The sequence below is a fragment of the Ammospiza caudacuta genome, chromosome 35 (genome assembly GCF_027887145.1).
Source record: "Ammospiza caudacuta isolate bAmmCau1 chromosome 35, bAmmCau1.pri, whole genome shotgun sequence".
Taxonomy (NCBI): Eukaryota; Metazoa; Chordata; class Aves; order Passeriformes; family Passerellidae; genus Ammospiza; species Ammospiza caudacuta.
Genome location: NC_080627.1, coordinates 2,154,479 through 2,175,432, shown reverse-complemented (window position 1 = coordinate 2,175,432; position 20,954 = coordinate 2,154,479). Strand labels below are relative to the sequence as shown.

Below are 20,954 nucleotides of genomic sequence, written 5' to 3'. Positions count from 1 at the left end.
GGCGTGGCTTAATGAAATTCACTTGTAGCCCCTCCCATTGATGCAGCGAGTAGGGGCGTGGCCTAAAGGGCGTGGCCTAAAAGGGCGTGGCCTAATGCTGGAATTCCACTCCAGACCCTCCCATTGCCGGCAATGGTGTGGGCGGGGCTTAAAGGGGTGTGGCGAGAGGCGTGGTATGGGCGTGGCTTAGTATAGGAATGTCTCCATATCCACCCCAAAAAATCCACGGACCCCAAAAGTCTCCCCAAAAAGTCCCCGCCGGACCCCCCCAGACCCAAAACTCCACCCAAAAACTCCCTAAAAACCTCCCCAAAATCCCCCCAAAACTCGCCCAAAACCCCACAGAACTCAAAACCTCCTCAGAAGTTCCCCAAAATCCCCCAAAACTCCCAGAACACACCAGACCCCAAAGCGCCCCCCGGAGTCCCCTCAAAACCCCAAATCCCCCTCCCAAAATTCCCCAAAACTCCTGAAAACCCCCTAAACCCCCACACAGAATCCTCCAGACACCAAAACTCCCCCAAAATTCCCCAAACACCCCCTCTAAACCCCCCCAAAAATCCCCCAGACCCCAAAACTCCTCAAATACACCCCAAAATTCCCTCAAAATCCCCACAGAATCCCCCAGACCCCAAAACCTCCCCAAAACTCCCCCAAAATCCCCCAAAACTCCCCCAAAACCCACCAAACACCCCCTCTAAACCCCCCAAAAATTCCCCCAGACCCCAAAACTCCTCAAATACCCCCCAAAATTCCCTCAAAATGCCCCCAAAATCCCTCAAAATCCCCGCAAAATCCCCCAAACCCCCCCCATCGCCGCGCGATTTCCCGCGTCACATGCAAATGAGGGGGGCGTGGCTTCACTCCAACACCCCCGGACCGTTCCCATGGCGGGAAATAAAGTTGGGGGCGTGGCCTCACGCAGTGGGCGTGACTTCACATTGTGGGCGTGTCCTCGCTTTGTGGGCGTGGCCAACTCCGCCGTTTTCCCCTCCCCTCCGTTTTTTTCCGTTCCGGGGCGGGGTGGTGGGCGTGGCCGGCGCGCGCGCGGTGGGGGCGTGGCCGGCGCACCTGGGTGACGTCAGCGGCGCTCACCTGCGATGGCGGCGGGGCGGCTCCTCCCGCTGCTGCTGCTGCTCCTGGGGGGCCCGGGGGGCTCGGCCGGGGACCCCCCGAGCGGCCCCGCCGCCCTCGCCGGTACCGGGGGGCGAAACCGGGGGGTCCTGGGGGGGTTTTGGGGGGGCGGTTGGGGGGATTTGGGGGGTCCTGGGGGGGATTTGGGGGGTCCTGGGGGGGTTTGGGGTGCAGCTGGGGGGTCCTGGGTGAGGTTCGGGGGGGATTTGGGGGAGTTTTAGGGGGTCTTGGAGAGGATTTGGGGGAATTTTGGGGGGGTCTTGGACAGGATTTGGGGGGTCTGGGGGGGGGGTGTTGTTGGGGGAGCCCTGGAGGGGACCTGGGGGAGTTTTGGGGGGCATTTGGAGGGTCCCGGGTGAGGTTTGGGGGAGTTTTGGGGGGTCCTGGGGGAGGTTTGGAGGAGTTTGAGGGGGAACTGAGGGGTCCTGGGGGGGGATTTGGGGGAGTTTTGGGGGGTCCTGAGGAGGATTTGGGGCATCCTTGCGAGGTTCTGGGGGAATTTTGGGAGGGATTTTTGGGGGTCCTTGGGATTTTTGGGGGGTCCTGGAAGGGATTTGGGGGGTCCTGGAGAGAATTTTGGGGGATCTGAGGGGTCGTGGGGGAGTTTGGGGGATCTGGGGGAATTTTGGGGATCCCGGAGAAGATTTTGGGGGGGAAATCCCGAATTTTGGGAAGGGATCCCAAACTTTTGGGGGGTCCCAGGAAGGGTTTTGGGGTCACTAACGGGTCCCGACCCCAGCCCGGTGCCGGTTACCGGCGCTCACGGTTCTCAGGGTGGATTTTGGGTTAAATTTCGGGTTTTTTGGGTCGGTTTCCGCAGCCCGGTGCCGGTTACCGGCGCTCACCGGCCGGATTTGGGTTCAATTTCGGCATTTTTGGTGTAAATAACGGGTGTTTCCCCCAGCCCGGTGCCGGTTACCGGCGCTCACGGGCGGGATTTGGGATAAATTTCGGCGTTTTTGGGGTCAATAACCGGTATTTCCCCAGCCCGGTGCCGGTTACCGGCGCTCACGGGCGGGATTTGGGTTGAATTTCGGCGTTTTTGGGGTCAATAACCGGTATTTCCGCAGCCCGGTGCCGGTTACCGGCGCTCACCGGCCGCTGCCGCGCCTCCATCCCGCGCTGGTTTTTCAACGCCTCCTCCGGGAGCTGCGAGAGTTTCGTGTTCGGCGGCTGCGGCGGCAACGGGAACAACTTCGGCAGCGAACGGGAGTGCCGGGAGAGCTGCGGGGATGCGCCGGGAACCGGTGAGAACCGGAAATACCGGGAGGGGACCGGGGGGAACCGGGAATAACGGGGACAACTTCGGGAGCGAGCGGGAGTGCGGGAGAGCTGCGGGGCAGAACCGGGAAACACCGGTGAGAACCGGGAGGGACCGGGGGAGACCGGGAAATAACGGGGAGACCGGGGAATAACGGGAACAACTTTGGCAGCGAGCGGGAGTGCGGGAGAGCTGCGGGCAGAACCGAGAACCGGGAGGGACCGGGAATAACGGGGGGGACCGGGAAATAGCAGGAAATAAAGGGAGAGACCGGAGGGAACCGGGAAATACGGGGCGGCACCGGGGAGAACGGGAAAATGCCGGGGGCGGCTTCGGGAGTGCCGGGAGAGCGGCGGGGCAGGACCGGGAACACCGGGAATCCCGGCAGGGGGAGGGGCCGCGATTCTGGAATATTTCGGTGCCCAAACCCCCCCCCGGTTCGGTGCCGGTTTTTCCCTTTTTTTCCCATTTTCTCCCCCTCTGTTTTTCCCCATTTTTCGTGGTTTTCCCCCTCATTTTTCGGGTTTTCTGCATTTTCCCCAATTTTTCCCATCCCCCCCCCCACCCCCCCCCGCTTTTTCCCATTTTTTCCCATTTCAAATTTTCAATTTTTTTCTGATTTTCTTCTATTTTCTCCCATTTTCCCCTCATCTCTCCCTTTCTTGCCCATTTATTTTTCCTTTTTTTCCCATCTTCCCCATTTTCCCTTTTCCCCAAATTTTCCCAATTTCCCCCATTTTGTCCCTTTCCCCCTTTTCTTCCCCCTTTCCCCCCTTTTATCCCCATTTTTCCCATTTTTCCCCCTTTTCCCCATTTTCTCCTCATCTTTCCCTTTCTTGCCCATTTATTTTTCTTTTTTTCCCCATTGTTTTCCCATTTCCCCCCAATTTTCCCCCCATTATTCTCAATTTTCCCCATTTTCTCCCAATTTTTCTCATGTTACTCATTTTTCCCCATTTTTTTTCTAATTTTTCCTATTTTCCACAGCTCTCTCCAGTCCTGTCACCACCAATTCCACCTTAGCAGGTAACTCCAAATTTTGATTTTCGGGGAAGGTTTTGTTAGAAATTTAACCAGAAAATTTGAATTTCAAAGGGATTTGCTGTAAATTTAAGTAGAAATTTTGAGTTTTGAAGGGATTTGGGATGGATTTTAGCAGGAAATTTTGAATTTTGAGTGGATTTGGCACCAATTGAAGTGAAAATTCTGAATTTTGACTGGATCGGGGCCGGATTTAACCAGAAATTTTGAATTTTGAGGTGGAAATTTCAAATTTGAAAGTGAAAATTTTGAGTTTTGAAGCGGGAATTTTTGGGTTTTGATGTGGGAATTTTGGGTTTTTTTGCCCCCCAGACCTGTGCTCAGCCCCGCCGGTGACCGGGCCGTGCCGGGCCGCGTTCCCGCGCTGGTTTTACGTCCCCGCGGAGAAATCGTGCCGGGAATTCACCTACGGCGGCTGCCGGGGCAACGCCAACAACCACCGGGACGAGCGCGAGTGCCTGCGCCGCTGCCGGCCCGACGGTGAGGAATCGCACCCACAACCAGCAAAAATCGGCCCAAAAATCAGCCAAAATCAGCCCAAAATTCAGCCCAAAAATCAGCCAAAATCGGCCCAAAAATCACCCGGAAATCAGCCAAAATCAGCCCAAAATTCAGCCCAAAAATCAGCCAAAATCAGCTCAAAAATCAGCCAAAATCTGCTCAAAAGTCAGCAAAATCTCTTCAAAAATTAGCCTAAAAATCAGCCCCAAAATCAGCCCCAAAATCAGACAAACTCAGCCCAAAAATCAGCAAAAATCAGCTCAAAAATCAGCCCAGAAGTCAGCAAAATCTGTTCAAAAATCAGCCTAAAAATCAGCCCAAAAATCAGCCCAAAAATCAGCCAAACTCAGCCCAAAAATCAGCCCAAAAATCAGCCGGTAGTTGGGGAAATCGGAGGGGAAATGGGCACAAAATTTGGAAAAAATCGTGAAAAAAATTGGCGTGAAAATTGGATGTCATTTAGAAAAATTCCCTGAAGTCTCACAAAAATTTGCTCTGAAGTTCCACAAAAATTGCCCCCAAAGTTCCCCGAAAATTTGCCTCAAAATTTGCCCTGAAATTCCCCAAAAATTTGCTCCAAAATTTGTCCCAAAATTCCCCAAAACTTGATCCAAAGCCCCCAAAAAGTTGTCCCAAAATTTGCCCCAAAATACCCCCAAAATTTACCCTAAAATTCCCAAAGGTTTGCCCCAAAACTCTCCAAAAATTTGCCCCAAAATCCCCCAAAACTTTGCCCTAAATTTCCCCAAAAGGTTGCTCCAAAATTTGCCCCAAAATTCCCCAAAAGTTTTTCCCAAAATCTGCCCTGAAATCCCCCAAAGTTTTCCCCAAAATTCCCAAAGATTTGCCCCAAAGATTTGCCCCAAAATTTACCCCAAATTCCCCAAAAAAATGCCCTGAAATTCACCAAAATTTGCCACAAAATTCCCAAAAAATTTGCCGCCATAATTTCCAAAATTTGCCCCAAATTTGCCCCAAATTGCCCAAAATTTGTCCCCAAATCCCCAAATTTGTCCCCAAATTCGTCCCCAGTCCGAGCTCTCCCCGTTTCTCCCCAGGTGATTTCAGTGATGAATTCCAGAGATTCTTCGCCTCCAAAGGTGAGTCCTGGCTGTCCCCAAATGTCCCCAAATCCTCCCTGAATGTCCCCAAATGTCCCCAAATCCTCCCTGAATGTCCCCAAATGTCCCCAAATCCTCCCCAGTGCCCCCAAATCCTTCCCAGTTCCTTCAGTCCCCACCCAGTGTCCCCAGATGTCCCTTGAGTGTCCCCAAATCTCCCCCAGTGTCCCCAAATGTCCCCAAATCCCCCCAAAATGTCCCCAAATCCCCTTTGAATGCCCCCAAATCCTTCCCAGTTCCTTCAGTGCCCCCCAAATGTCCCCGGATCCCCCCTGAATGTCCCCAGATCCCCCTCAGTGTCCCTCCCAATGTCCCTGTCCCCGTCCTGTCCCCATTTTGTGTCCCCAGGGCTGTTTCTGGTGGCCCTGGTGGCCGTGGTGGCCCTGGCTGTTCCTGACCCCATTTTGCCCATTTTGGGGTGTCCCTGACCCCATTTTTGTCACTTAGGGCTGATGTTGGTGGCCCTGGTGGCCGCGGTGTCCCTGTCCCCATTTTGGGGTGTCCCTGACGCCATTTTGTGTCCCCTCAGGGCTGCTTTTGGTGGCCCTGGTGGCCGTGGTGGCCCTGTCGCTGTCCCTGGGTGTCCCTGACCCCATTTTGTCCCCGTTTTTGTCACTTTAGGGCTGTTTTTGGTGGCGCTGGTGGCCCTGGTGGCCGCGGTGGCACTGTCCCTGTCCCTGGGTGTCCCTGTCCCCATTTTGGGGTGTCCCTGACCCCGTTTTTGTCCCCTCAGGGCTGTTTTTGGTGGCGCTGGTGGCCCTGGTGGCCGTGCTGTCGCTGTCCCTGTCCCTGGGTGTCCCTGTCCCCCATTTTGGGGTGTCCCTGACGCCATTTTGTGTCCCCTCAGGGCTGTTTTTGGTGGCCCTGGTGGCCACGGTGGCCCTGTCCCTGTCCCTGGGTGTCCCTGACGCCATTTTGTGTCCCCTCAGGGCTGTTTTTGGTGGCCTTGGTGGCCCTGTCCCTGTCCCTGACCCCGTTTTTGTCCCCTCAGGGCTGTTTTTGGTGGCGCTGGTGGCCCTGGTGGCCGTGGTGTCCCTGTCCCCATTTTGGGGTGTCCCTGACCCTGTTTTTGTCACTTTAGGGCTGTTTTTGGTGGCCCTGATGGCCATGCTGTCCCTGTCCCCATTTTGGGGTGTCCCTGACGCCATTTTGTGTCCCCTCAGGGCTGTTTTTGGTGGCACTGGTGGCCCTGTCTCTGTCCCTGACCCCGTTTTTGTCACTTTAGGGCTGTTTTTGGTGGCGCTGGTGGCCCTGGTGGCCGCGGTGTCCCTGTCCCCATTTTGGGGTGTCCCTGACCCCGTTTTTGTCCCCTCAGGGCTGTTTTTGGTGGCGCTGGTGGCCCTGGTGGCCGTGCTGTCGCTGTCCCTGACCCTGGGTGACCCTGTCCCCATTTTGGGGTGTCCCTGACGCCATTTTGTGTCCCCAGGGCTGTTTTTGGTGGCCCTGTCCCTGTCCCTGACCCCGTTTTTGTCCCCTCAGGGCTGTTTTTGGTGGCGCTGGTGGCCCTGGTGGCCGCGGTGTCCCTGTCCCCATTTTGGGGTGTCCCTGACCCCGTTTTTGTCCCCTCAGGGCTGTTTTTGGTGGCGCTGGTGGCCCTGGTGGCCGTGCTGTCGCTGTCCCTGTCCCTGGCCCGCGGGCGCTGCCGCCCGAAGCCGCGCGCGCCCGGAGCCGCCGCCGGCGCCGACGACCGCGAGTGCCTGATGAAGGAGCCGTACCCGGCCTGAGCGCCCCGAAACCGCCCCAAATCACCCCAAAAATGGCCCCGAAAATCCACAAAAATGCCCCGAAACGCCCCCGGCCGCGCCGCCGCCCACAATGATCCGTGCGCCGACTGCGGGGCATTTCTGGGGGGAATAAAGGGCATTTTGGGGAAGGGTGGGTGGGGGAAAAAGCCTAAAAACAAAACTCAAAAAAAATCCCCCCCCCAAAAAAAAAACTCACCCCCCCCAAAAAAAAAAAAAAAATCCACAAAAAATACCTTAAAAAAAAAAAAATCCCCCCAAAAAATCAAAACAAAAATACTGAAAAAAACCCCCACAAAAAGATCCACAAAAGCAGCCCCAAAATCCCCCTCCCTGAGCAATGATCCGTGCTCTGATTTTTAGTGATTTTTGTAGGGAATAAATGGAATTTTGGGGAATGGTGGGTGGGGGAAAAAATCTCAAAAAACTCCAAAAAAATCCAAAAAAAATCCTAAAAAAATCCTTAAAAAATCAATAGAAAGTTAAAAAAAAATCCCCAAAAAATCCCCCCAAAAATACTGAAAAAAACCCACAAAAAATCAAAAAAAAACCCCCAAAACCAGCCCCAAAATCTCCATCCCTGAGCTGATCCTGAGCAATGATCCGTGCTCTGATTTTTAGTGATTTTTGTAGGGAATAAATGGAATTTTGGGGGAAGGGTGGGTGGGGAAAAAAACCCTCAAAAAACCCTCAAAAATTAAAAAAAAAATCCCCCCAAAATCCTAAAAATTTGGGGCATTCTCCCCCCTTTTCTCACCTGGATTTTTGGGGGTTTTGGGGTTTTTTTGGTGTTTTTTGGTGTGGTTTTTTGGTGTTTTTTGGTGGGTTTTTTTGGTGTTTTTTTTGGGTCCCCACCCCCATGTTTGTGTGATTGATGGGGGAGGGGGGATTTGTGATTTTTGGGTCGAATCGAGGAGATTTTGGGGTTTGGGAATAATTGTGGGAGGGTTTTTTTACATTCCAGGGATTTGTTGGAATAAAGGGAAAAATCAGAACCCCAAAACCCCAAATTCCTGAGCAGCCCCCAAAAAATCCAAACCTCTGAGTCCCTCCCCTTGATCTGGGGAAAAAATGGGAATTTTGGGGGAAAAATGGAATTTTAGGGGAAAAATGTTTTTTTTTGGGGGGAAAAATGGGATTTTGTGGTGGAAAAAATGGGATGTTTTAGGGGTGAAATGGGGTTTGGGAGGGGAAAATGGGATTTGGGGAAAAAGGGAATTTTGGGAGGAAAAATGGAATTTTTAGGGGGAAAATTGGGATTTTTTAGGGGGAAAATTGGGGTTTTCTGGAGGGGAAAAAAATGGAATTTTATGGGGAAAAAAGGGATTTTTGGGGAGGAATGGGGTTTTTTGGGGGAAAATGGGGTTTGGGATTTGAGGGGAAAAAAGGAATTATTTTGGGGAAAAAAAATTGAGGTTTGGGGGGGATCAAATTGACGTCGCCCCCCTCCCCAAATTGGAACTCCCGACCATATTGGGGTCGTTTATTGGGGGGGTTCTGGGGGGTCCTCGGGGGTCGGGAGGGTTCTGGGGGAGATTTTGGGGTCCCCAGGAGGACCCGAGGGGCCCTTGGGGAATGTGGGGGTCGCTGTGAAATTTCTGGGAGCCCCAAATTTGGTGTCGCCCCCTCCCCAAATTGGCACCCCCGAGCATGGTGGGGACCAGCAGCGTTTATTGGGGGGGGATTTTGGGGGGTCCCCGGTGGTCGGGAGGGGTCTGGGGGACATTTTGGGGTCCCCACGGCTGGGAAGAGACCGCGAGGGTCCCTCTGACTTTGCCGGGACCCCCAAATTCGGCGTCGCCCCCTCCCCAGATTGAGCCACCGAGCGCAGCCGGGACCAGCAGCGTTTATTGGGGCCGCTCCGGGGGCGATTCTGGGGGGGTTCTGGGGGGTCCCCGCGGCGCCCCCTCCCCACGGGAGGCTCTGGGGGCGCTCTGGGGGTCCCCGTGGCGCCCCCTCCCCTATTTCTGGGCCGGGATCATGTCGTCGATGGGCTGCTTCTGCTCCAGCTTCTTCTCCATCTCCACCATGAGCTTGACGCCGTCCACCACCATCTGCACCTGCTCCACCTCCGAGAAGCCCAGGCGGTCGGCGTTGGAGATGTCGAACACGGCGCCCACCGCGGCCGTGTCCACCCCGCCTGGACAGACGGACAGACGGACAGATGGGGGACAGTGAGACATGGACGGCCAGGACACTCCTGACCATCCCCTGCCCACTGCGGCCGTGTCCACCCCGCCTGCACGGATGGACGGACGGACAGATGGGGGACAGTGAGCTACAGACAGCCAGGACACCGCTGACCACCCACTGACCACTCCTGACCATCCCCTGCCCACTGCGGCCGTGTCCACCCCGCCTGCATGGATGGACGGACGGACAGAAGGACAAACAGACGGGGGACAGTGAGACATGGACGGCCAGGACACTGCTGACCATCCCCTGTCTGGTGGCCCAACTGTGGCTGTGTCCACCCCGCCTGGACGGACGGACAGAGGGATGGATGGACAGAGGGACAGACGGGGGACAGTGAGACATGGACGGCCATGGACAGCCAGGACACCGCTGACCACCCGCTGACCACCCACTGACCACTCCTGACCATCCCCTGTCTGATGGTCCCACCGCGGCCGTGTCCACCCCGCCTGGACGGACAGACGGACAGATGGACAAACAGATGGGGAATCAGTGAGGCACGGACAGCCAGGACACTGCTGACCACTCCTGAACATCTCCTGACCACCCCATAGCACCTCCTGACCATCCCCTGTCCATCCAGTGTCTGATGGTCCCACCACGGCCGTGTCCACCCCGCCTGGACAGACAGACAGACGGACAGATGGGGGACAGTGAGGCGCGGACAGCCAGGACACTGCTGACCACCCGCTGACCGCCCACTGTCCACTCCTGACCATCCCCTGAGCGCCCCCTGTCCACCCCTGCGCCTGATGGTCCCGTCCGATGGTGGAACCGCTGCCGTGTCCGTCCCACCTGGACAGACGGACGGACAGACGGACAGACAGATGGGGGATCAGCGAGGCACAGACAGCCACAGAGAGCCAGGACACTGCTGAGCACCCTCTGACCGCCCGCTGTCCTCTCCTGAGCACCCTCAGCGCTCGAGGATCTCCTCCAACTTGGGCTGATGGCTCAGGCGGCTTTGGGGATCTCCCCGCCCATCCCAGGTGAATTTTGGGACCTCCCCACCCATCCCAGGTGAATTTTAGGATGGAATTCTCCCACCAGGTGAATTTTGGGGTCCCACCTGTGCCGCGCTCCTGCAGGCGCTTGAGGATCTCCTCAAACTTGGGGTGCTGCCTCAGGCGAATTTGGGGCTGTCGTGTCCCCACCCATCCCAGGTGAATTTTGGGGTCTCCCCGCCCATCCCAGGTGAATTTTGGGATGGAATTTCCCCTTCAGGTGAATTTTGGGGTGTCCCTGTCCCACCCAGGTGAACTTGAGGATGGAATTATCTCCCGCGGGTGAACTTGGTGATGGAATTCTCCCAGCCAGGTGAATTTTGGGGTCTCCCCGCCCATCCCAGGTGAATTTTGGGGTCTCCCCGCCCATCCCAGGTGGGTTTTGGGGTGCCCAGGGTGCTCTGGGGTCCCACCTGTGCCGCGCTTCTGCAGGCGCAGGCGCTTGAGGATCTCCTCGAACTTGGGGTGCTGGCTGAGGTGCTGCAGGCGCACGTGGACGCCGCCGCGCAGCCCCGTGCCCAGGTTGGACGGGCAGGTGAGGATGTAGCCCAGGTGCTCCGTCCACATGAACGGGTGCCCGGCCTTCTTGAAGATCTCCTCGATCTGGGGACACACAGGGGACACGGGTTGGGGACATTGGGGTGGTGGCACCTGTGGTCGGTGAGGGAACACCTGGGGAACATCTAGGGAACATCTGGGGAACACCTGGGGAACACCTGGGGAACGGCCAGGGCACACCTGGGGTGCTCAGGGTTGTTGGTGGCACCTCAAATGTCACCTCAATGTCCCCAAATGTCACCTCCGTGTCCCCAAACGTCACCTCAATGTCCTCAAAGGTCACCTCAATGTCCCCAAAGTGCCACCTGTCCCGAAATGTCATCTCCTTGTCCTCAGTGTCACTTGTCCCCAAAAGTCACCTCTGAGCACCCTGTCCCCAAAGTTCTCCCTGTGTCCAGATGCCCTCCATGTCCCCAAATGTCACCCCTGTTCCCAAATGTCACCTCAACATCCTCAAATGTCACCTGTCCCTAAATGTCATCCCCGTCCCTCCAGTTCTCCCTGTCTCCAGATCCCCTCAATGTCCCCAAAGTTTTCTGTCCCCAAAAGTCACCTGTGCTCAAAGTGTCACCTGTCCCCAAATGTCACCCCTGTCCCCAAAGCCACACCTGTCCCCAAAGTTCTCCCTGTCCCCAAAGTGCTCTCAATGTCCCCAAAGTTCTCCCTGTCCCCAAAGTTCTCCTTGTCCCCAAATGCCACCTGTCCCCAAATGCCCTCAAATGTCCCCAGGTGTCCCCAAGACCCTCAGGATCCCTCGAGGCTCCCCAGAACCTTCCAGAACCCTCCTGACCTTCTTGAGACCAACACCCCCCTCCCACTGCCGCCCTTCTCCATGGAGATGTCACCCCAAAACTGCTCCATGTCCCCAAATCTCCCAAGTGTCCCCAAATCCCCAAGTGTCCCCAAGTGTCCCCAGGACCCTTGGGACACCTCAGGACCCTCCTGACCTTCTTGAGCCCCACGCAGAAGCGCCGGAACACCTCCTTCATGTTGCCGCCCTTCTCCATGGAGATGACGCGCAGGTGATCCTCCTCGTTCACCCACACCAGGAACGTCTTGTTGTCGTTGTGCCTGCGGGGACACCCGGGGGACGTCGGGGACATCGGGGGGACATCGGGGGGACACCTCAGCATGGACCAGACACCCCCAGAGAGCCCCCCAGAAGGGGAGACCCCCATAATGGGGGACATCAGAGGACACTGGGGACACCTGGGGGACACTGGGGACATCGAGGGGACACTGGGGACATCAGGGGGACATTGGGGACATCGAGGGGACACCCCCAGAGCCTCCCCAAAAAGGGAGACCCCCATAATGGGGGGGCATCAGAGGACATTGGGAACATCGGAGGGACATTGAGGCAGATTGGGGGACATCAGAGGACACTGGGGACATCCAGGGGGCATTGGGGGACATCGGGGGATATTGGGGACATTGGGGACACCGAGTGGACATCGAGGGGACATCGGGGGGACACCCCCAGAGTTCTCCCAAAAGAGGAGACCCCCATAATGGGGGACATCAGGAGACATTGGACACATCAAGGGACATTGGGGACACCCGGGGGACATTGAGGACATCGAGGGGAGACCCCCATAATGGGGGACGTCAGGGACATTGGGGGACACTGGGGACATCGGGGGGACACCCCCAGAGTCCTCCCAAAAGGGGAGACCCCCATAATGGGGGACACCAGGGGACATTGGGGACATCAGAGACACCCGGGGGGACACCTCAGCACCCTGCAGGTGTCCCAGACTGTTCCCAAAGCCCCCCAGGTGTGCCCCAGGCATGGCAGATGCCCACCAGGAACCCCCCAGGTGCCACCCAGGTACTCCAGGTGCTCCTCAGGTGCCACAAGGTGTCCCCAAGTGTCCCCCACCTTCCTCCAGATGCCCCTCAGGCGCTCTGAACGGCCCCAAGAACCCCCTAAGAACCCCCAAAAGCTCCCCAAACACCCCTCAGGTGCCACCCAGGTAGCCCAGGTGCCCCCAGGTGTGCCCCCAAAAACCCCCTAAATGCCCCTCAGGCGCCCCGAACTGCCCCAAGAACCCCCTAAGGACCTCCCAAACACCCCCCAGGTGTCACAAGGTGCCCCCCAAACACCCCCCAGGTGTGCCCAGGTGTGCCCAGGTGCCGCGGGCATCGGGCCAGTCGCGGGCCATGCCCGAGGCCAGCAGCAGGGGCGACACGGGCTCGTCCCCCTGACCCCGGGTACCCCCCAAACACCCCCCAGGTGCCCCCAGCTTCCCCAAGAACCCCCTAAGAACCCTCCAAATACCCTCTGGGTGCCCACCAAGAACACCCCAGGTGCCCCCAGGTACTCCAGGTGCCCCTCGGGGGCCACAAGGTGCCCCCAGGCGTCCCCGAGGTGCCCACAGGAACCTCCCAGGTGCCCCGAACTGCCCCAAGAACCTCCTAAGAACCCCCAAGGACCCTAAAACCAGCCCCCGAACACCCCCCAGGTGCGCCCAGGTGTGCCCAGGTGCGCACCAGATGCCGCGGGCGTCGGGCCAGTCGCGGGCCATGCCCGAGGCCAGCAGCAGCGGCGACACGGGCTTGTCGAACAGGAAGTGGTCGTCGATGAGCTGCTGCTGCTCCTGCTCCGTCATGGCCTTCAGCGGGTAGTACTTGCCCTTGAACTCCCCCTCCAGGCTGTTCAGGGCTGCCCGGGGCCGTGGTCAGCACCTGGGCACGCCCGGGACACGCCCGAGACACGCCCAGCCACGCCCGGGACACGCCCAGGACGGACTGGGCATGCTCATTCATCCCAAATCTACCCCAAATCCACCCCAAATATATCCCAAAACCCCACCTGGACACGCCCAGCATGGACTGGACACGCCCATCCATCCCAAATCCAGCCCAAATCCATCCCCAAATTCACCTTGAAATCCCCCCCAAATCCATCCTAAATTCATCCTAAATCCATCCTGAATTCACCCCAAATTCACCCCAAAACCCCACCAGGACGTGCCCAGGACACGCCCAGGATGGACTGGACACGCCCATCCATCCAAAATCCACCCCAAATTCATCCCAAATCAATCCCAAATCCACCCCAAATCCACCCCAAATTCATCCCAAATCAATCCCAAATCCATTCCAAACTCATCCCAAATCCGTCCCAAATTAATCCCAAATTCATCCCAAATCTATCCCAAAACCCCACCAGGATGTGCCCAGGACACGCCCAGGATGGACTGGACACGCCCATCCATCCTAAATCCACCCCAAATTCATCTCAAATTAATTCCAAATTAATCCCAAATCCATCCCAAATTCATCCCAAACCCATCACCAATTAATCCCAAATAAATCCCAAATCCATCCTGGACACGCCCAGGCCATACTAAATTTGGCCTGGGCGTGTCCATCTGTCCCAAATCCATCCCAAATCCATCACCAATTAATCCCAAATCCATCCCCAAATTCATCTCAAATTCATCCCAAATTTGTCCCAAATCCATCCCAAATTAATTCCGAATTAACCCCAAATCCATCCAGGCCACGCCCATATTTGTCTCACCCGTTAACGACCACGCCCATGACCACGCCCATGACCACGCCCATGACCACGCCCATGACCACACCCATTCTGACCACACCCAATCTGACCCCAACCATTTCCTGACCACACCCAACCCAACCTCAGCCACCCAACCCCACCCTGTCAGGCCACGCCCACGCTGACCACGCCCCTCTAGGCCCCGCCCCTCACCTGTGACTGACAGCTTCTCGATGGCGCGGCGCTCGCCGCGGCTACAGTGGGGGGCAGCGAGTAGCCCTTGATGCTGCGGCCGGTGCGCACGCGGCTGCTCAGCACGTACTTGGGGTCCAGGTCCTCCCCGCCCTGGAGAACCCAAAAATACCCCAAAATCACCCCAAAAACACCCCAAAAACACCCAAAAAATATCCCAAAAATTCCGTTCAAAATAACCCCAAAAGCACCCTAAAAAAACCCAAAATATCCCCCGCTGTGGCACAGCTCCACTGCTCAGCATGTACTTGGGGTCCAGGTCCTCCCCGCCCTGGGAACCCCAAAAATACCCCAAAAATACCCCCAAATCACCCCAAAAAAACCTCAAAAAATTCCTCTCAAAATAACCCAAATATACCCAAAATATCAACCCTAAATCCTCCCCTCTTGAGAGCCCCGCACTGCTCAGCACGTACTTGGGGTCCAGTCCTCCCTGCCCTGCACTCCAAAATCACCCTAAAATCGCCCCTAAAATATCTCAAAATCACCCCAAAAATATTCCAAAAAATCCTCCAAAATCCACCCCAAAATGTCCTCAAAAACCCCAAAAAATCCCCCTCAAAAAATCCCCCCAAAACCCTTCTGGGGTGGCTTCGTGGTGTCACCCCATGGTGGCCCTGTCCCCCCATTCCTGCCCTCCTGAGACCTTTAGGGACCTCCCCAAATTTTGGGGACCCCTCCCAGATTTTGGGGAACCCCTCCCAAATTTCGGGTTCCCCCCTGACCTTGAGGTTCTCGTGGTTGAGGTCGGTGCGGTGCTGGTCGGGTTTGTGGTGTCACCCTGTGGTGGCCCTGTCACCCCTTCCCTGCCCTCCTGAGACCCCTGGGGACCCCCTGAGATTTCGGGGACCCCTCCAGATTTTGGGGAACCCCCCTGACCTTGAGGTTCTCGTGGTTGAGGTCGGTGCGGTGCTTGTCCGTGGGTTTGTGATGTCACCCTATGGTGGCCCCTCAACAATTCCCTGCGCTCCTGAGATCTTTGGGGACCCCCTGAGATTTCGGGGACCCCTCCAGATTTTGGGGACCCCTCCCAGATTTTGGGGAGCCCCCCTGACCTTGAGGTTCTCGTGGTTGAGGTCGGTGCGGTGCTTGTCCGTGGGTTTGTAGCCGCCGTGCCTGTCCTGGATCACGGGGTCAAAGAGCTCCTTGAAGACCTCGTAGGACTCCTCGTCGCCGGCCACGCAGCCCACGGTCATGATGAACGGGTGACCTGGGGACACCGGGGGTCACCGGGGGTCACTGGGACCGGTATGGGACGGGGATTGGGGACTGGGACCAGTATGGGACTGGATGGGGCACTGGGACCAGTATGGGACGGGGATTGGGGACTGGGATTGGCCATGGGGCTCCTCGTCCCCGGCCACGCAGCCACGGCCATGATGAACGGGTGGCCTGGGGACACTGGGGGACACCAGGGGACATTGGGGGACACCAGGGGACACTGGGGGACACCAGGGGTCACTGGGACCAGTGCGGGACTGGGATTTGTCACTGGCACCTGGGGAGGGGTCTCTGGCCCCATGTACGGATCAGGGACCCCATGGGTGGGTTGAGACACCATGGGTGGGCTGAGGACCCCATGGACCACTTGAGGACCCCATAGATGAGTTGGGGACCCCATGGGTGGGCTGGGGACCCCATGATGAATTGGGGACCCCATGGAACATTTGGGGACCCCATGGATGGATTAAGGACACCATGGATGGGTTGAGGACACCATAGATGGGCTGGAGACCCCATGGATGGATTGAGGACCCCATGGAACATTTGAGGACCCCATGGATGGGTTGGGGACTCCAGGGATGGACTGAGGACCCCAAGGGTGGATTGGGGACCCCTCAGGCGGTCTGGGGACCCCATGGATGAATTGGGGACCCCATGGACCATTTGGGGACTCCATGGATGGACTGAGGACCCCATGGGTAGGCTGGGGACCCCATGATCAATTTGGAGACCCCATATGGATGGATCGGGGACACCATGGATGGGTTGGAGACCCCTGGGGTGAGCTGGAGACCCCTGGGGTGGGTTGAGAACCTTATGGTCAGTTTGGAGACCCCCGGGCTGGTCTGGGGACCCCTTTGGGGACTCACCGGGGTTGTCCACGCCGGTCTGGATGACGTCGTCGAGGGTGAAGCCGCTGGGCGTCTCCTTGTCGCGCAGCTTGGCGTACAGGGCGGGCGTCAGCACCTTGGCCATGTGGTTGTTGTGCTTGGACAGGTCCGGGAACTCCTCCTCGGCCGAGAACTTCTGCTTGTACTTGTTGTGGGTGTTGCTGAACGGCATGGTGGCACTGCGGGGACACCGTGGGGACACCGTGAGAACATCATGGACACCATGGGGCCACCATGAGAACATCATGAGAACATCATGGACATCATGGGGACACCATGAGAACATCATGGACACCATGGGGACAGGTCTGGGATCTTCTCCTCAACCCAGAACTTCTGCTTGTACTTGTTGTGGGTGTTGCTGAACGGCATGGTGGCGCTGCGGGGACACGGGGACACCATGGGGACACCGTGAGGACACAGGGACATGGGGACAGGCGGGTGACAGGAGGGACATGGAGAGCATGGGGGAATGGTGGCACTGCAGGGACATGGAGACACGGGGACACCATGGGGACACCATGAGGACATGGGGACACAAGGACATGGCGGCACTGAGGGGACACGGGGACAGCCAGGTGACACTGGGGGACATGGAGGACATGGCGGCACTGAGGGGACACAGGGGCAGCCAGGTGACACTGGGGGACATGGAGGACATGGGGACATGGCGGCACTGAGGGGACAGGGGACAGCCAGGTGCCACCAGGGACATCCAAGGTGACACCAGGACACGGGGACAGCCAGGTGACACAGGTGACACCACGCCACGTGCCACAGGAGGGGACACAGGGGACACGGGGGGGGGCTCTGGGGCGTGTCCGGGTGGGCGTGCCCTGAAGGGGGCGTGCCCTGCGGGGGGGGCGTGTCGTTGTGGGCGTGTCCTATAGGGAGGGGGCGTGGCCGCCGCGCTCCGCTCCTTGTTCGGGCCGGGGCTATTTATAGCCCGGGGGGGCGGGGCGGGACCGGGGGGGGGCCCCGGGGGGGGTCCCGGTGACACCGAGGGGGGCGGGGCCCGCACCCGGTCCCGGTTCCGAATCTTTGTCCCGAATCCCGTTCCCAAATCCCGGTGCCGGTGACACCGAGGGGGAGCCGGGTCCCCGTCCCTGTCCCGATCCCGAATCCCGGACCCGAATCCCGGTCCCGGTGACACCGAGGGGAGGTCGGGTCCCTCTGCCGGTTCTGGCCCCAGACCCAAATCCCGGTGTCAAATCCCGATCCTGAATCCCGGTCCCGGTGACATCGATGCGAGGGCGGGTCCCGGTCCCAAATCCCGGTCCCGGTTCCAAACCCTGGTCCCGGTCCTTGTCCCCGGTCCCGCTCCCAAATCCCGGTCCCGGTTCCGAACCCTGGTCCCGGTCCTTGTCCCGGGTCCCGGTCCCAAATCCCGGTCCCGGTGACACCGGGGAGGTCCCGACCCTTTCGGAGGGTCCCGGTACCGATTGGGGTCCCGGGGGTTCCCCCGGTGCTCCCCGGGGATCCTGGGGGAGTCCCAGCGCTCTCCCGGTAATCCTGGCGGGGAGGGGTCCCAGTCCCGATTCGGTTCCCGGGGTTCTCTAGGGGGTCCCTGGGGGGGTCCCGGTGGTCTCGGGGGGGGGTCCCGGGTCTCCCCCGTTGTTGGCGGGGGGGGTCCCGTCGTTACCTGCGTGTCTCGGTCGGGTCGGGGTCGGGCCGGTACCGGGCGCGGGGGGAGCGGTGGCACCGGGACCCCCCCGGGGCCGCTTTTATCCCCCCCGGGACCCCCCCCAGCCGCGGGGGGCTCCGGGGGGACCCCGAACCGGGCGGGGCCGGGCCCTGGCGGGGCCCGCCCCCGGCCCGCGCGAGACCCTCGGGGACCCCCGGAGCCGCCCCCCGTGTCCGGTGTCACCGGGGGGGGGCGGGGGGGGCACGCGGCACCTGCCGCCCCCCGGGACCGGGACAGGGGGCGGGACCACCCCCAAAATTACCGGGACCACCCCCAAATAGCGGGACCGGGACAGGGGGCGGGACCACCCCCAAAATTACCGGGACCACCCCCCAAATAGCGGGACCGGGACAGGGGGCGGGACCACCCCCAAATAGCGGGAGCTATTTAAATAACGGGACCCCCCCGGGGCACCGGGACCCCCCCGGGGCACCGGGACCACCCCCCAAATAAATATCGGGAGCTCTTTAAATAGCGGGACCCCCCCCCAAATAGCGGGACAGGGGGCGGGACCACCCCCAAATAGCGGGACCACCCCCCAAATACCGAGAGCTACTTAAATAGCGGAGTACCGGGACCACCCCCCGCGGCACCGAGACCCCCCCCAATAACGGGAGCTCTTTAAATACCAGGACCCCCCCCCCAAAATAGCGGGACCACCCCCCGACAAATACCGGGAGCTATTTAAATACCGGGAACCCCCCTCCCAAATAACGGGACCCCCCCCAAATAGCGGGACCACCCCCCGACAAATACCGGGAGCCCTTTAAAAGGTTCCCATTATTTTGGGGGGGGTCCCCGGTAATTTGGGAGGGGGTCCCGGTGTCACCGGGAGGGGGGGGGCGGGGGGGGCACGCGGCACCTGCCGCCCCCCGGGACCGGGGCGGGACCACCCCCCAAATAGCGGGAACACCCCCCCAAATAGCGGGACCACCCCCCAAAATTACCGGGACCCGCCCCCCAAATAGCGGGATCTATTTAAATATTGGGGCACCGGGACCACCCCCCTAATAAATACCGGGAGCTATTTAAATAGCCGGGAACCCCCCCCCCCCCCCAAATAGCGGGACCCCCCCCCCAAATAGCGGGACCACCCCCCTAATAAATACCGGGAGCTATTTAAATAGCCGGGAACCCCCCCCCCCCAAATAGCGGGACCCCCCCCCAAATAGCGGGACCACCCCCCAATAAATACCGGGAGCTATTTAAATAGCGGGAACCCCCCCCCAAATAACGGGACCCCCCCCAAATAGCGGGACCACCCCCCTAATAAATACCGGGAGCTATTCAAATAGCGGGAACCCCCCCCAAATAGCGGGACCACCCCCCAATAAATATTGGGAGCTTTTCAAATAGCGGGACCCCCCCCACGTTACTGGGACCCTCCCCCCCAAAATACCGAGACCCCAAAATATCGAGACCCCCCCCCTAAAATCCTGGGACCCCCTCCCCAAATTCCCGGGACCATCCCAAATATTGGGACCCCCCCACAAAATTAATTGGGGGAGGGGTCAAAAAAGCCCAAACTTTAATGGGAGGGGGTCGGAATTAAAGGGGGAGGAACCCCAAAAATTAATTGGGGGGGAGGTCAGAAAAGCCCAGAATTAATTGGGGGGGGGGGGGTCGGAATTAAAGAGACCCCAAAATTTAACTGGGAGGGGGAACCCCAAAAATTAATTGGGGGGGGGGGGGGTCAGAGAAGCCCAAAATTTAATGGGGGGGGTCAGAATTAAGGGGGAGTCAGAAACCCCCAAAATTTAATGGGGGGGGGTCAGAATTAAGAGGGGGAACCCCAAAATTAATGGAGGGGAGCCCCAAAAATTAATTGTGGAGGGGTCAGAAAACCCCAAAATTAATTTGGGGGGGGTTAGAATTAAGGGGAGGAACACCAAAAATTAATTTTGGGGGGGTTTTAGGGTGGGGGGGGGGCGGATCCGCTGGCTCAGGGCAATTCAAGCCGGGGGGGGGGAGGGGAAGGGGGAGGGGCCCCCAAGCCCCGCCCCCCCCCCCCCCCCGGTATTTTTAGTTCGGCTCCGATTTCCCGGGGGGGGGGGGAACGGTGTCAAATTTGGGGGGGGGGGAGGGGAGGGGTCCCGGGGGGGGGGAGGGGAGGGGTCCTGGGGGGGCCCTGAGGGGGGGAGGGGAGGGACGGAGGGGGGGCACCCCAGGAATGACCCCCCCCCCAAAAAATATCGGGGGGAAACTGAGGCACGGGGGGGGGGCCCAAAATCGGAATTTTCCACCCCAAAAGGAACCTCAAAAAATGGAATTTTAGTCCTCAAAAAGGGACCCCGAAATCGGAATTTCCTCCCCAAAAAGGGACCCCCCAAAAATGGAATTTTCCCCTCAAATTTGGAACCCAAAAATGCAATTTCCCCCCTAAGCAGCTGAGAGGAAACTGAGGCACGGGGGGACCCCAAAATTGGGATTTTTGCCCCAAAAAGGGACCCCAAAAATGGAATTTCCACCCCAAAACCCCCCAGGGAAAACTGAGGCACGGGGGGACCCCAAAAATGGAATTTCCACCCCCAAATATCTGGGGGGAAACTGAGGCACGGAGAGACTCCAAAAATGGAATTTTACCCCCAAATTCCTCAGGGGAAACTGAGGCATGGGGGGGGGGGGGACCCCAAATTTTTTTTTTGGGGGGGGGGATTTGGGGGGGCCCTGGAGGGGGAGAAAAAAGGGGCGGAGCCATGGGGGGAGGGGAAATCTCCGATTTTACTGGGGGAGGGGATTGAGGGAAATGGGGGCACCTGGGGGGCTCCAGATCCCAGTGGATCCCGGGGGGGATCCAGTCCCTCTTTGAGGAGTTTTTTGGGGGGGTCTGGGGGTCTC

The 20,954-nt window shown here is 58.5% G+C and overlaps 3 protein-coding genes across 3 annotated transcripts in view; 2 read left to right on the top strand and 1 right to left on the bottom strand.

The window, feature by feature from the left end:
- The window catches only part of ZC3H4 (zinc finger CCCH-type containing 4), a 26,074-nt gene extending 24,995 nt beyond the window's left edge, over positions 1-1,079 (top strand). Inside the window, 1 exon segment of the mRNA XM_058822837.1 lies at positions 904-1,079. Within this exon segment, the coding sequence (XP_058678820.1) occupies positions 904-1,079 (176 nt within the window).
- Positions 1,080-1,093: 14 nt separating this feature from the next.
- SPINT2 (serine peptidase inhibitor, Kunitz type 2) lies at positions 1,094-7,812 on the top strand. Its single transcript, XM_058822811.1, has 6 exons — positions 1,094-1,197; positions 2,205-2,381; positions 3,383-3,421; positions 3,749-3,916; positions 4,996-5,037; positions 6,628-7,812. Exons 1-6 carry the CDS (start codon positions 1,101-1,103, stop codon positions 6,780-6,782), a joined length of 678 nt encoding a protein of 225 aa, XP_058678794.1. The 5' UTR covers positions 1,094-1,100; the 3' UTR covers positions 6,783-7,812.
- Positions 7,813-8,630: 818 nt separating this feature from the next.
- On the bottom strand, positions 8,631-18,323 carry CKM (creatine kinase, M-type). The gene is given in 9 exon segments (XM_058822810.1): positions 8,631-8,940; positions 10,414-10,603; positions 11,506-11,629; positions 13,052-13,223; positions 14,280-14,327; positions 14,330-14,411; positions 15,374-15,528; positions 16,412-16,611; positions 18,075-18,323. Coding segments are annotated over 8 exon segments (1,143 nt in total). The 5' UTR covers positions 16,605-16,611; positions 18,075-18,323; the 3' UTR covers positions 8,631-8,761.
- Positions 18,324-20,954: the final 2,631 nt, after the last annotated feature.

Coding starts and splice junctions, on each gene's coding strand:
- SPINT2 (XM_058822811.1), top strand. CDS start 1,101: ATGGCGGCGGGGCGGCTCCTCCCGCTGCTGCTGCTGCTCCTGGGGGGC. Junction 3,917..4,995: donor GCGCCGCTGCCGGCCCGACG/GTGAGGAATCGC, acceptor GTTTCTCCCCAG/GTGATTTCAGTGATGAATTC. Junction 5,038..6,627: donor GAGATTCTTCGCCTCCAAAG/GTGAGTCCTGGC, acceptor TTGTCCCCTCAG/GGCTGTTTTTGGTGGCGCTG.